This window comes from Cydia splendana, chromosome 5 (assembly GCF_910591565.1).
Source record: "Cydia splendana chromosome 5, ilCydSple1.2, whole genome shotgun sequence".
Classification (NCBI taxonomy): Eukaryota; Metazoa; Arthropoda; class Insecta; order Lepidoptera; family Tortricidae; genus Cydia; species Cydia splendana.
In genome coordinates this window covers 23,633,973-23,649,574 of record NC_085964.1, presented here as the reverse complement: position 1 = coordinate 23,649,574, position 15,602 = coordinate 23,633,973, and the positions used below count along the sequence as shown (strand labels likewise).

Genomic DNA, 15,602 nt, shown 5'->3' with positions numbered 1-15,602 from the left:
GATATCGCGAATGCAGCAGCATTACTCTGTTGCAACGTTGCTGCTGCAGCACTGTCAAGTTTCGTGATAAAATGATGTGACTGATTTCCATACTAAAAGTAAAAATGTACAACTGTCTATCAAATTGCCTATTTATATCGAAAAAATTTCGCGCTCGCTTCGCTCGCGTTTTCAATCACTTTCTAACATATGGCGACTGCAGCAGCATTACTCTGTTGCAACGTTACTGCTGTAGCACTGTCAATTTTCGTGATATAATGATGTGACTGATTTCCATACTAAAAGTAAAAATGTACTATCAAATTGCGTTTTTATATCGAAAAATTTTCGCGCTCGCTTCGTTCGCGTTTTCAATCACTTTCTAAGCTATGGCGACTGCAGCAGTATTACTCTGTTGCAACGTTACTGCTGCAGCACTGTCAATTTTCGTGATAAAATGATGTGACTGATTTCCATACTAATTAAGTAAAAATGTACAATAAATGTAAATGTATGTAAATGTGTCTATAAAATTGCGTTTTTATATCGAAAAATTTTCGCGCTCGCTTCGCTCGCGTTTTCAATGACATTCTAAGATGTGATAAAGGTGACATTCCGGTGGCGACTGCAGCAGCATTACGTACTCTGTTGCAACGTTACGGCTGCGGCACTGTCAATTGTCGTGATAAAATGATGTGATTAATCTCCATTCTCAGCTGTAATGCGGCAATGAACGTCACTCAATTTACAAAAAAAATTCAATGTAATCTTGATGACCCTAGGGAGAGGGGGCACCATGGCCTAGAAATGCTTAGGGCATCAAAATATCTTAATCCGGCACTGGTCGTTTGCGGAGTCAAATGATTTGGGACTCGCATTTTATACACATTACCATGCATTCCCGAAAACAATCGAATCATTCCCGAAAGTCTCGCAACGCATTGAGGTTACAAGGGGCACGTGTCTTCCTCAGGAGTCTGAAGAAGACCACGGTGAGTGGCGGTCTAGCCACAGGCAGGCCGCTTCGCTTTCGCTCGCGCACGTATACCTTACGGCTTACTGTATCGTCCGATATACACCTACTACCTACTCTGTCGATTAAATCACGTGTAAAATTTGAATAAGGGCAAAAAACTATTGACTTTGGAGTGTAGTTTTATTTAAATTGTTAAATATTTTATCTGGACTACAGTCCTCTAGCATATCCATCTGTCAACTTTACCTACTTCAAGTTCCGCCTCCAGGGGAGAGGGATAGAAATTAGGATTAGAAATTAGCCGCTTACTGACACAGACCGAATTCCACGCGGGCGGAGCCGCGGGCACAGCTAGTAAATAAATAAAACAATATTAATTGTCTCTGCCTTACTTGAAACAGTTTCATTTACTTTACCATTATATTTTACATAGCAATAAATATATATACAGTCAAAATAAAAATAACATACCGTCGTAAAACTTTGATAGAGTTAGACCAAGAAAAGTCTGCAACGAATTTGATAGCACACTCAGTGCAAGTGTTATTTTAAAAATCAAACTTCTATTAAATTATGATGTATAAATAACACTCGCACTGCGTATGCTATCAAAATCACTGCAGACTTTTCTTGGTCTAACTCTACGCTACCTACATTAACAAAACTTAAGATTAACACAACAGCGATGACTCATTATTGTAAATTAATGTAACAATATGTGAATATGTAACATCACAATTAATTATGTATATTGCTGTAACAGTATTGCTGTAACAGTTACCTATCGACCGGGATATGGACCGTGATTAGATTACCTTGCATGCATGTAACTAATCCCCTCAACCTTATTTATTTACGTGATGTCTCTCCTACAAAGAAGGTCACTGACAGTATCACACCCTATCTAAATGTGCCATCACAACATATGAAAATCAACACAACAAAACAAAATTAAAGTACACACTTTACAAATTTACATTTTTGTTATGCATAAAGTACATAGTCCATACAACAACATTAACACTGTGCTGTTTCTATCTTCTTAATCCGGCACCGACTGCCTCACCAAGAACCCTGGCCCGATCTCCTTGTCCATTCCCCTGAGGATCACGATGACCGTCAGCCCGATGACGGTGCCCAAGAGCAAACCCACGGAGATGGCGAGGATGCGCTGCCCATACGGCCATCTTGAGCAAGCCCAGTACTGCTCACGGACGACACTGAAAAGAAAATGGGTACTGTTTAAACGATCAGCACAAGATACTAACCTTACTTAAAACCTATTGCACAAAAAAACAGCATTCTGCTGTGTAAATGTCTGCTGCTGTGCTCAGCCAAGGTATGGTCGGACCGGATCGATACAGCGATTGCGAGCACGATGTTTGTTTTATGTATTAAATAATCTTAGTTGTAAATAGTAGTTATGTTGTAACTTCTTGCTGTGTAACTTTTATTTTTTATTTTTTTTTTCTTATTTGACTATTTGTTTACTGTATGTTATTTCTATGTCTTTTTTCTTCTTGTCTGTTACCTCCCGTGATTCTTCTCACTTGATGGTCTCATCGGAAGATCAGCGCTGGAAGCCACCAGCAACATGCTGAGATGGGACCATTTCGTGGACCACTTTAATCTTATTTTATGTTTTCTTTTATATAATGTAATGTATTGTACCGATTGTTTGTGCTTACGAATAAATTAATTCTATTCTATTCTATTCTATTCTAAATCAGAATTTTTTCAAGAACGTTTTTTTGTGAGACGCTTAAGAATATTTCAAAGAGAATTTAGAGAATCTTTTGACTGACTAGGCACTAGTCAGTCAAATGCTTGTTTAAAAGACCACTCTTTCTATTGCTACTGATGATTCTGCAGAGATAGTGAACAATGAAGTGCCAGTGAATCTTGAACCGTAGATTTTTTAAATCTGGCCGCTTGGGTTAAGGCGAGATAGAATAGGGTACGCACTTTCATCTATTAGAGTAGACAAACTGATCGTTTCCTCTTTATGGATTTTCTTGTATTCTAAGTCAGAAAAGTAAAATACTGATATAATTTCAAGAAGGGCGTCAAAAAAATGTATGTCTTCTTGTTTAGACTTTCTAATGGTAAGTAATTCTTTGAAATGGAATTTATTAAAATATAGTTACATATCTATAATATCTATACAATGGTTGTCTTTTAACGTTTGTTGTGTTTACATAAAAACTGTTTGCAATTGACATTTATGCATGTGTCAAGATTGCAACTAATCTATTTATCACATAGATAAATATATCTTATCCGTTGATCCATTGCGATATTACTGATGTCCATGTTAGACATTGTTCTAAATCCTTAGCAAATGTTCTAGAAAGAACCATTGTCAGACAATAAAATATCAAAGAATGTGTTGTTTGATTGTTTAAGGTTTGAATTGTTAGTAAAATTATACCTACTTCTCGTTACTATTATGAATTTCTTAGTAACACTAGGTTTTACATGACTTTGGAAATACCAGACCTCATAAACATTAGACTTCAACAGGTATATATAAATTATATAAGATAAAGCAGCCAATAAAATCTTGCTAGTTTGGTATTGATTTGGCAAGGTGGTACCTATTCTATGTCCCAAAATGTTCAATTTTAGTAAACATTACTCAATGCTTAAGTATCGGTAGGTACCCTAAGGAGGGATTCTTGGTCCCAAAATATTTGATTTTGGTAGAAATGGCTCAATGTTTTCATATGGGGTGCTCCAAGGAATAATTCTAAGACCCAAAGTATTTAATCTCGACGGGATGTTTGTCGATGTTTTAAATTAACATTATACCTAGCTATAAATATTGCGTAAGTACCTACTTTGTTTTATTACAAAGCAAATGATAGTGGCATTGTTTTGTTTGCAATTGCCGCTGTTATCAGTGTTATCAGCTAGCTTGCACTTTTGCTTTTACATATAACTAATTAATTCATTAAAGTATATCCGACCTAGTTAAAGTGTTAGTTAGTTAGTGTTACAAATAGCGACAAGAAAACTGTTTGATTTGATGATATAATGAGGAAATCAATTATTTATTTTGAGAAAACAACTAGATGCAAAGGCGGTTACTTTTTTTGTAATTTCATCATTATTTTGGATTCTGATTGGTCATTTCCATTTCTAATTTATGATATTTTCCGTCTTGTTTTGTTGTCGGTTTAAATTTCATTCAAGAATAAGAAAAAAAAACAATCCAATTAAGGTAATCCAATGAATAAATGTAAGGTTAGCCAAGGCTTTTACAGGAAACTATAGGGAAATGCAACTACTTTAAAAGTACAAGGAGTCTAGACCTGGAGCCAGTTTTATTCATTACTCACTTTCGCCAGTCACTCATGGTATAAAATTATCGGCCCATCTCTACTTTGTACATACTAACATGATACAACTTAATCATAAAATTACCATGTAGGTGGCGCACTTAACCGAGGCTGATTCACATCGTCCACACTCCCAACATAAGCTGAATTCACATAAACAAAATCACTGCGTGACTTTTTTTCACTACTATGCACATCATACAATTCCGGTTGACTCCTCGTTGACACTTTAGGGATTCTAGCTTCTATCTGCGCAGGGCCTTGTGTGTGTCTTCTTTTATGTTCGATTTTGATGTCTTGAAGGTTTCCGGAAGCCATCTTGGAGTTCACATGACCGTGTAGTAGCGAAGCGTGCACCTGACTGACGATATGTAATCGCGCGTTTGATAAGGCTTGTTTATCTTGCGATATAACCCGTTTGGCAACTGGAACTAATAATCAATCACGTAGGAAAGTATTAATCACGTCTTTCGTTCAATACGTTAATAATTTCAGCGGTAAGTTTTTCGATAGTTTCATTTTGAGTTTCCAAGACGTCCCGCTTGCCGCGCTATTCAAAATCCCATACAAAATGAGACAACGCAAACACGAACGCACGTCACGCTACCTATCGAATGAAATGTACACTAGGGGTTCTGTGAGGTAAGAAATCAGTTATCGCCTAGACACTACCATCGTTATGTCCTCGTTTGCCCCCATTATATAAAAAGAGTCCCTGTTCAGTGTCCGGGGCATGCCTTGTGAGTCACACACGTTTGGCGTGCCGGCACCCTCATTAGCCGTGCCTTACAAGGAGATGCCATCGGACCAAGCTCCCGGATTAAGGGGAAGAATTTTCATATGCGGTGCGCAGGTGACCATGCATGCTTGACAAGCACATGTGTTTGACAACATAGCGTACAAGCGTAGGAGACTTACCTATGGCATTTACGTGATTGACAACCCTGCTTGAATGAAGATTGTTTTTTTTTTGCAATTTCAATCCGTACGTACATTTTATAGGCTCTTCAACTTAGATCATCAGAAAGAGGTCGTCCTTAACTTTCTATAGGTACTTATTTCGATTCTGTGGATTCGCATTAAACTTTACCGGGGCTTGCAGTACAAACATGACAATTGAATGTTGTAGTAATATACTCTTGAATACCTTTCTACAGCTATCTCTGTGATTGATAAGGTACGCGTAATCCTCTCGTCAGCAGCTCTCGACAATCTTTGAATCATGAGGAGTGAATCATGGCATATTATATAATAAATAAATATACACAAAAATTGGCAACTACTCGGACAGTGACATTTTCATTAAGTAAAAACTCAAGAACATGTTTGATCTTATGTTTTCAGTGTATTTTCGTAAAATTTGTTTCATGGATGCCTTGAAAATCCTGCACATAAGTCCATTTAAACCCACTTCTTATAGCCATATCGATTCGAAACTTTGCAAGTATACGAGTGAAATGGAAATACAACAATTCAGTACCATCGAGCTGATCTGATGATGGAGCCCCAAGATGAATACTTAGTTGGAACTCTCCGGTGACTACTAGTAGATTCCTTGAGATCGGGCTCAACATAATAATTCGTTTTAACGTGTCCAATCCAATAGAGCGTGTTAAGTGCAATCGGCAACTTTTTTAAAACGATGATTTTGGCAATAACTTGTAGATTACTGCTGACTTCCCCTTAACCCGACGCCATACTGGGCCCGTCCTACCTCTTACTATTTTGATTGGCTACTGAATCGATTATTCAAATACCTCGCTTGTCCACATCGATCTCCATTGTTTCAGCTACTAGGTGTATTCGGGTAATTCCAAATATGCACTTCAGCTTGTCGGGTATTATGGATCTTTGGAAAAAGGTCAGGTTCCAATCGCTTTCGTAAAATCTTATGCCAGCGGTAAAACTCTAGGGATTAGATTGTCAAAATTGGACCGCTTGTTCAAGTTATTTTATAAGCTTTTATATTTTCTTATTTTTTAATGTTTGTTACCTACTCGTACTTCAGAACTCCATCATTTCTCGAACGATCTTGAAAATTCTTTTTTTGATTCTAAGTACAGTCACCTGCAATAATATGTTACACAACGAAGGCCGCAAAAATATCTGACACGATCGTATTTGTAGAGCGATAAGAGCGTATTTTTGCAGCCTTCGGAGAGTAACATATTATTGCAGGTGACTGTACATATATAGCTATAGGTACAGATTGGTCCCATTTTTGTCAAAATCCAGTTCTGATGATGAAGTGTTTCTTTTAAGTTTTGAAAGTGGGGCGTACATTCGTACAACAAACGTAATTTTTGCGTAATGGAACGGAACCCTTCGTGCGCGAGTCCGACTCGCACTTGGCCGGTTTTTTTTTACTGTAGGTACATTATGCTTATTTTTATACTTGTTACTATTATCCGATTAAAGTATACTAGCTTGTTATTCGTCTCGGTGGCAAGTCTCGCGTCGCAAGATCGTAGATTTGCAATTAGCCGGTACGTGTCGAGTTTCATATGCATCTGATTGCACTGGCGTCTTGGGTAGCCGTTTCAGGTGAACCATTTTATACGGTAAAGGACTGATCCATTTTATACCAACATAGTAACAAACACAAGTATTTGTATATATGTGTATACTTATTATATATATCGTCGTCTAGTACCCACAACACAAGCCTTATTGAGCTTACTGTGGGACTAGGCCGATCTGTGTAAAATTGTCCTATAATATATTAAAAAAAAACACTCTTTACTGCCCACCGATGGACCTTATGTCCATGCAATAAGATTTACCTACGAATAGCCATTTAAGAGTCTCACGAAGCCTCCGCCAAAAAATACGTAACTTTTATTGTTGCCAGTGCAGCTCTCATTTTAAAAAGAGGTGTTTAAATTACTTACTTACATGAAACTTGGCTCTGGTAGGGGAGCGGGGGGCTCGTTGTAACAGTGTTCGCACCTGGCTGTTGTAAATCCGCACTTAAACACTGCACTTTAAAGTTCACTTTCCTATCACTAAGCACTGTTACTTTTACTACTATACTTCACTGTATCACTGTCACTTTACTTTTGGTTACTGACTTGACCATGGAAACTGTTTGACTCCATTGTTTTTAGAAAACATACCGTTAGCTAGTTTGCATTTTAAAAAGAGACATCTAGCGATCAATTCAGTAATTCATTTAGAGTATGTACATTTATGCGGCAATTTTAAATCTCAACATCCTCCGCCGCCAAGGAAGTATTCCTTGATTACTAGTTGGGAAGTCGACACAGCTTGGTAATCGGCCGTTGTGTGATCCCGAAAGCTGTGCGAATATCATACATACGAGTCAATCCATCAGTGCCAGGGTACTTCTTAAGTACTCTACCTACTCTCCAGTTAGCTGGTGGAAATCTTCCATCTTTGATCAATACCAGTTCTCCAATTTCTAAATCCTTCTTAGGTGTATTCCATTTTGGACGCAATTGCAAACGAGAAAGGTATTCGCTTTGCCATTTAATCCAAAAATCTCGTAGCATGCGTTGGGTCAACTGCCATCTCGATAAGCTGGATATGTTACTCTGCTCATTACTGCGATCTGGTAAGCAAATCAAGGGTTCGCCGACCAGAAAATATCCTGGTGTCAAATAATCTAAATCATCGCCTAATGGAGCCAATGGACGTGAGTTAAGACACGCTTCAACTTGCGAAAGGACCGTATAAAATTCTTCGAACGTCAGGGTTGCGTCTTACATTATTCTTTTCAGATGATATTTCGTCGATTTTACACCGGCCTCCCATAGTCCTCCAAAGTTTGGTGCTCCAGGGGGAATATATCTCCTACGAGTTCCTCTGTCGTCTAAACTTTTGAGTAAGTCTTCTGGGATTTCGTTGCGACCTTGTTGCCACATCTTCAATAGTTCTTTTTCAGCTGCAACGAATGTTGTACCATGATCACTCCAGAGTTCCTTGCAATGACCACGCCTAGACACAAATCTTTTGAAGGCAGCGCTTCTGTGGTCATATCGCTGACTAGTTCCAAATGTATGGCTTTGGTAGACATACACACAAATAAAGCAATATATGCCTTGTATGTCTTAGCTCCTCGACCTTTACTCATTCTGCATGTGATGGGACCGGCAAAGTCAACACCGCTGATAAGGAAAGGGCGGGAAGGCTTCACTCGAACTACCGGTAAGTTTCCCATCAACTGAGTATTTGTTTTCGCATTGTATCTTGCACACGTTATACACTTCTTGTAAAACTGCCTTATTGAAGAACCTCCTTTAATAATCCAGTATTTGCTTCTCAAATATGGTGTCATGAGATACGGCCCTCCATGGAGAGTGTTTTTGTGAGAATCATCCAACAAAACAGGTAACAATACGTTGTTTTTAGTTATAATAATAGGATGCTTTTGATCCATACTCAACTCTGCGTGTTTCAGTCTTCCTCCTAATCTCAAAAGACCTTTATCATCCAGATAAGGTGTGAATTGCAGTAGACGACTGCTTTTCTTAATAGTTTTTCCACTTTTCAGGTGATCAATCTCTTCAGGAAATTCTATCTCTTGGGACATCTTTAAACACAAGGTAAGTGCTTCATCTTTTTCTTCACAGGTTATATGTTTACTAATATTCTTTTCTCTTTTCAGGATCTTCAGCCATCTTCTACAATACGAAATCACGTCCAGAAGTTTTTGCAGTGACGAGTATTTCTTCAGTAAGGTAAGCTTTTCAGAGTCTGTTTCTATGGTTGTTGTCTTACATTTTACTAACAAGCGTTTCTCTAATTCTGTTTCAGGTATGGAGTCGACGGGTATGGTGAATTCAGGTTCATGTAAGAATTCCGGACCATTGAACCATAACTGATTTTGTTTCAGCTTGCTGGGTGACAGACCTCTGGAAGCTGGATCTGCTGGGTTATCCTTGGTATTGACATATAACCAGTGTGTGTCTAAATTGCTCCTTATGTCAATCACTCTATTCTTGACATAGGGTGTCCATCTGTTAGGATCTCCTTTTATCCAGGCTAAAACCACTGCATGATGTGGAAGGTAGACTGTTTTCTCATCTTTCTCAGGCTTGCCTACCGGTTCCATGTGTTTCAAGGTAAGGTACTCTTTAATCACGTTATCGTACTCAGTTTTCAATTTGCTGTTGTGTGTTAACTTCCTCTCTAGACCTTCAAGTCTTTTGACAGCAATTGAACGGGAATTTTCGGGAACAATCGGTGTATCTCGTACGAATGATAGTCCAACAATGAATCTTCCATCCTCATCTCTCGCTAGTGTTTTCTCATAAATCTCTTCAGCTCTTTTCTCTAGAGGTGTCAGAGTGTCTTTGCTCTCATTATCTAGCGTCTCCGATTCCCAAAATCTTTGCAGCATGTTGTCTAGGCTCACACTCAAATGCATGCTAACAATTCTTCCATTCTTCCCGTGCTCTTCACCGGGTGCTCCGCCCGAAATTATCCATCCGAATAACGTCTGTTGCGCTATCGGTGATCCTGGTTTGCCCTTGATGACTCCACTCATTAAAATGTCTGTATAGACATGCACACCAAGTAACAAATCTATCTCTCCAGGATTGTAGTATGTAGGATCAGCTAACTCCAAGCCATGTAGTTGAGTCCATTGTTCTTTATTGATCTTCGTAACAGGCATTATGTCAGTAACTTCTTTTGTCACGTAGGCGGTGCAGTTTAGCTTGTAGCTCTCGTTGATTCTCGATACTATTTGTATTTCCGCCGCGTGCTTGATTGGAGTCGACATCTTCGCAACACCTGTCACTTGACCCTCCACCCTTGTTCGTTTGAGTTGTAGTTTGTTGACTGTCTCCTCTGATATAAATGACTCTTCCGAACATGGATCTATGAGTGCTCGAACTACTTGTGCTCCTCTGTTTGTCATAATATTCACTAGTGCTGTAGCTAAAAGAGTAACCCGTCTCTGAGAGGCACAGTGAGATACTATGTTGATTGTTGGTGTAGCTTGCTCTTTGTTTTCTTTCTCTGGTTTTTCTTCGAGTGATACAGTGTTAGGTTTCGTAACGTGCAATAGTGTGTGATGCTTTCTCTTACAACGCAGGCATGAAGTATTACGCTTGCAAAATCTCACGCTATGTCCAGGCCGTAGACAGTTGAAGCAAAGACTCCTTGTTTGAACCTCCTTGGATCGTTGCTCGGGATCCAATTTAGCAAACTCCTTGCAGTTGTAGATGAAATGATCTTCATTACAGAAACCGCATTGATGGTTGAAGTCTGTGGTACTGCTAGGCGTAGCAGTTGCATGGAACGTCTTGGCTCTAACTTGAGGCTTCTCTTTTGGGTGCGCAGTTTGAACCATCTCCAAAACTCTAAATCTTCCCTCCAAAAATTTGTTGAATTGTTCCAATGTCGGCAAGTCTTCCACAGATAATGTCTTCAGATCCTCTTCCCAGTGCTTGTGTGACTCCGTATCTAACTTGTGCACCAATAGATGTATTATGATTGGATCCCAGTTATCGATACTAATGTCATTGTTCTTCAAGCTGTTCAGACATTCTGTAGAAATATCCAGCAATTCTTTGACACCTTTGGCAGATTCAACGCTCAGTTTCTTTTGACCCAAAAATCTATTCAAGATTGAGTTAACCATAATCCTCTTGTTATTGTATCTGTTGTGTAAGGTATTCCATGCTATTTCATAATTTTTCTCAGTAATTTGAATGTGCTTCAGCAGTTGTTCAGCTTCGCCACTAAGACTACTCTTCAAATAGTGCAATTTCTGCACTGGGCTCAATGAACTCTGATTATGAATGAGAGATGTGTAGAGATTCTTGAAAGTCCCCCAATCATTGTAATTTCCATTGAACTGTGGTATATTAATCTTAGGTAGCTTTACTTCCTGGCTCTGTGGTCTGATGGATTGCTTCTCCGTTCCTGATGTATGACTCGTTTGCTCTCCTTCTAATTTCGCAAGTATCTCCGCTTTGGTATCTATATACAACTCTTCTCCATTGTCGTATATCTCTTGCGTAAAATATTCGTGACTATTTCGTTGTTCTGTTGTCGCTATCTTCACTATCTCTCGGTGAGTGTTTTGAAAAACTTCCCAAAGTTTGTCTAAATTCTCCACTCTGACTTGCAAGTATGACTTGGTAAGTCTCGCCTTGGGACACTTCTTGAAGATTGTAGCCGTTTTCTGAAGAAGATGTAAGTTATCCGCTTGTACTACGAATAAGGCTTCCATTTTGACTGAGTCCAAATTCCAAGAATTTTCTAAGTTCCAAACTTCTAAGGCAAGATTAGTGAAAAATATTCAGTCTTTTAATCACAGAATTTTCTTATGTTCTAAATTCTATGAAAATTTTCTAAGTCTCGGATACTCGAAAATTAGACTATGTTCAGAACACTACGAAATATTCTAAGTCCCAAATATCGCGGAAAATTTTACAAGTCCAAAGTACACTTCGCGAAATTCTACAAGTCCAAATAAACGGAACGATCTTACTCAATTATAGTCCTTAGTGCAATCCGATAGAGTCCACTTTGCACTGCACTATCACTCGCGTCACAGCCTGATCCGGTTCGAAGGACCAAATGTTCGCACCTGGCTGTTGTAAATCCGCACTTAAACACTGCACTTTAAAGTTCACTTTCCTATCACTAAGCACTGTTACTTTTACTACTATACTTCACTGTATCACTGTCACTTTACTTTTGGTTACTGACTTGACCATGGAAACTGTTTGACTCCATTGTTTTTAGAAAACATACCGTTAGCTAGTTTGCATTTTAAAAAGAGACATCTAGCGATCAATTCAGTAATTCATTTAGAGTATGTACATTTATGCGGCAATTTTAAATCTCAACAAACAGTTTTAGGAAAAAGGCCTGTATTGTCTAAAATATGTATAATTTTATGATTCTGAGTATGAGGGTTTGTAATGGATTTATATCTAAGCACTAATTCCGATTACAAAATAATTTTAAATGTTTACGCATCTTTTACACCAGACACTTTTTGAAAAAACTGGGAGTTGTTACAACTTACCCCGTAATTGGGGCTTGTTGTAACAGTTTTAGGAAAAAGGCCTGTATTGTCTAAAATATGTATAATTTTATGATTCTGAGTATGAGGGTTTGTAATCTAAGCACTAATTCCGATTACAAAATAATTTCAAATGTTTACGCATCTTGTACACCAGACACTTTTTGAAAAACTGGGAGTTGTTACAACTTACCCCGTAATTTTTTTTCAATACCTGGTTGAAACAGCTCGTATGCACATTCACTCGCTTCGATGTCTGGCGGGGCAATGGCGGTGTTTACGTTATTCCTCGAGTTATAAGAAAGTCATTCAGCAAAAAAATAAAATTAAAATGTTTTTAATTCCCTGTCAAAATTGAGCGTTACTCCTTACCCCTGTTACATTAAGCCCCCGGCTCCCCTATGTGTGGTCTATGTTACTAGTTTTCGTTGCTAAATATTGTTTTTTTTTGTAGCCTAATTTAGTGGTGGTAGCAGTGGGACTGCTGGGCAAAGGCCTCCCCTCGTTTCCTCCACTCAATCCATTGTAGTTTCCCGCCAATCCGGATAAAATGCGTTCAAGTTGTCCCGCCATCTCCAGGCTGAAATATTGTTATACAAAGAGAAATTAAATAGAGCGAGTGCAAGTTTTTTATGAAAAACTTCTACCTTCTCTTATCTAGAGTCTGTTAAGCCATTTACTCGCAGTAGAAAAAAAACGGAAAATTTAAAAACTGTAGGCGCTAACGGTTATCGTCCTATAGAAAATTTGAACTTCGCGCCTTTTTCTACGGACAAAGTTGCTTGACAGACTATAATTACCATACTTTGAGCTAAAAAAATAAACGAATACTGCAATGACAGCCCTGTGAATTATATCTAGTATAGGGATAGGGTATAGATATTCGTCAATAGGGAATATTAGGCAAAGCTCTGCGTAGGTGGCACCTTTGTGGCACATACAGTAAACAAACCACATTGACACATCAGCATCACACGTCACGTCAATCACATGGCCTACCGCGAAACAAGAAAAATCGAAATTTCGTTATCTAATCTCTCTATCATTCTTGCATATTCGAGCGATAAAGAGGCAGATAACTAAATTTCGATTTTCGCGTTTACCGATAGGCCCTTGTTAACAAACCGCCTTGATGCATCAGTGTCATATTTTATTGTCTGTGAAAACTTGTCAAAAAACAGTTTAAGGCACAGCTTATACATAAGTTAGTCTATGGATTTACTGAGTCGGTAGTGCTGCACTCTGGCGGCAGAACATTGCAGTAATATCCCCTATTAAACACGTACCTTTCTTTAAAACTCTCAAATATTGTCCCACCGATTAGCTCTCGTGCGCTAAAGAGCTGAACACGATATGTTTGTATGTTTGTCTGTTTGTTCGCTGCACGTGTCTGAACCACGGTTGTTTAATTAATGGTTGTTGAGAGCTTTTGTTTGAGCTTTGAGGAATTTTATGTTTAAATGAATTAACTAGCAAACAATACTGCAATAAAGTCCTTTCCATCTAATATTTCAACAGAAATGCTTCGCATAAAGCATAAGGACCCTTCTCTGTGGAAAGCCACAATTTTGTGATTTGGGGTTGGGGTTGTTTCTGTCTATAGAATTTTCAGAACAAATTTGTTCAAAAATTAATATGGATTTTGGGTCATACATTACAATTAGGTTCACATATTTCTTTAATGGATTGGACTGACCAACTCAAAAGGCTTTAAAAGGGCCCACTGATTAACAGTCCGCCGGACGGTATCGGCCTGTCAGTTGTTCGGAACTGTCAAAATTTTGTTCTAACTGACAGGCCGATACCGTCCGGCGGACTGTTAATCAGTGGGCTCCTTAAAGCTTCATTTTCCGAGTGAACCGTTAACCGTAACATCATAAAGGGATACTTATTTTACCCTATGTCATAAAATCATTACCTACCTTCTTTTATGCACACAAGTTATTAAGTTTTGCCCACATTTCCGTTCACTGTTTGTCCACAAGATATACAACTGTTGTTTATAATCCTGTGTATGTGTATGGTATGTGGTCATCCACATTTAAGAATGCTGTTATGATTTTGTACGTCATATTATGTATGAGGCTACTCAAAATTTTCTGCAAATTTAAGTACTTACATATTCCAATTAAGATGCAATGTGATTAATATAAAAAAACTTTTTTTTTCCAGGAGATGGAGCTGGTCCACGTCATCATCAAGTCGGGGCCATCGCCGCGACCATTGGCCTGGTCCTTGGAGGTCTCTTCATCGGATAACGAGGACTGGAAGATGATCAGCGCGTTCGGAGACAAGGTAAACATATATCGGAAAAAGTTATTTGTATAAGGCATTCATTGGAATTTGCATTGAAGTCAGAGCACACTGAAGAAGAAAGAAGAAAGGAATATTATTATAAGAAGAGGATATTTGTTGGCAGTAAGAAACATATTCTTTCATCAAATGATCAGCTTTCTAGAGTTAGACCAAGAGAAGTCTGCCACAATTTGGATAGCACACGCAGTGCAAGTGTCATTTATAAGAATAATTTCATAGCAGTTTGTTGTTTAAAATAACACTTTCACTGCGTATGCTATCAAAATCGTTGCAGATCTCTTTGTTCAACTCTAGTTACAAGGTTTTCTCATACACGTTTGTATTAATATCTTGTTTGCTTTGCTTCGTAACTTGTATCAGCTTTTAGAGGCTCTACAAAGTCGCTGGCTCAATATTACAAAGTTTTATGTTACATTTTTAAGATAGTTGAATTTCGACTTACTGTCACTATGATAATGTTCAAATTTCAGTTCGTTAAAAGTGAAACATAGAACCCTGTAATATTGGGCCAGCGAAGTGTCGTTCCGCACAAAACTAGAAACCACTGGGAAGTGCCCAAAGTTTCAGATATCCACAGCCATAATCGTTTGATCGGCGGTTAGATAATGAACAAATTGAAGGAGTATATTTTAAGGCGTTAGCTTTTAAATTAATACTAGTGTTAATTAAAGCTTTCTGATTTTCAGGAGCATTGCAGGAAATTGTGGGATCTCCGACCTGAACGGAGACGACGGAAAGTCAGAGCGGCGAAGAATCGCAGAGCGGACAAACCCACATGCTCAACGCAATTCACCAGCCCCCGGCCTTTGGAGAACGGAGAGGTAGGTCCTTTTGTTCGTTATAAAAAAAAACACATTTACGTGGAAATAGATAAATTGGAAAAGCGCATTTTGTTTGGCATTGTGGATGGAGGACGGGGTAGTGGACATCCACCGGCCCATTGGATAGATATTGTAAAGAAGGCCTGTCAGGCATTTACATAGGC

At 38.5% G+C, this 15,602-nt stretch overlaps 2 protein-coding genes across 2 annotated transcripts in view; one reads left to right on the top strand and one right to left on the bottom strand.

Moving 5' to 3' along the window:
• LOC134790362 (laminin subunit alpha-2-like) overlaps positions 1-15,602 on the top strand; it is a 45,524-nt gene that overhangs the window by 17,186 nt on the left and 12,736 nt on the right. Inside the window, exons 2-3 of the mRNA XM_063761131.1 lie at positions 14,474-14,596; positions 15,304-15,438. Of these exons, the coding sequence (XP_063617201.1) occupies positions 14,477-14,596; positions 15,304-15,438 (255 nt within the window). The 5' untranslated portion in view covers positions 14,474-14,476. The remainder of the gene's footprint in view (positions 1-14,473; positions 14,597-15,303; positions 15,439-15,602) is intronic.
• Positions 1,551-4,714, bottom strand: LOC134790309 (uncharacterized). Its single transcript, XM_063761082.1, has 2 exons — positions 4,382-4,714; positions 1,551-2,175 (listed from the first exon to the last, which is right to left on the bottom strand). The coding sequence occupies exons 1-2, from the start codon at positions 4,612-4,614 to the stop codon at positions 1,998-2,000; spliced, it is 411 nt and encodes a 136-aa protein (XP_063617152.1). The 5' UTR covers positions 4,615-4,714; the 3' UTR covers positions 1,551-1,997.

Bases quoted from the DNA above. Each gene is read 5' to 3' on its own strand.
- LOC134790309 (XM_063761082.1), bottom strand. From the start codon at position 4,614: ATGGCTTCCGGAAACCTTCAAGACATCAAAATCGAACATAAAAGAAGA. The intron at 2,176-4,381 runs GTAATTTTATGA...TTTTCTTTTCAG, and splicing joins TTAAGTGCGCCACCTACATG to TGTCGTCCGTGAGCAGTACT.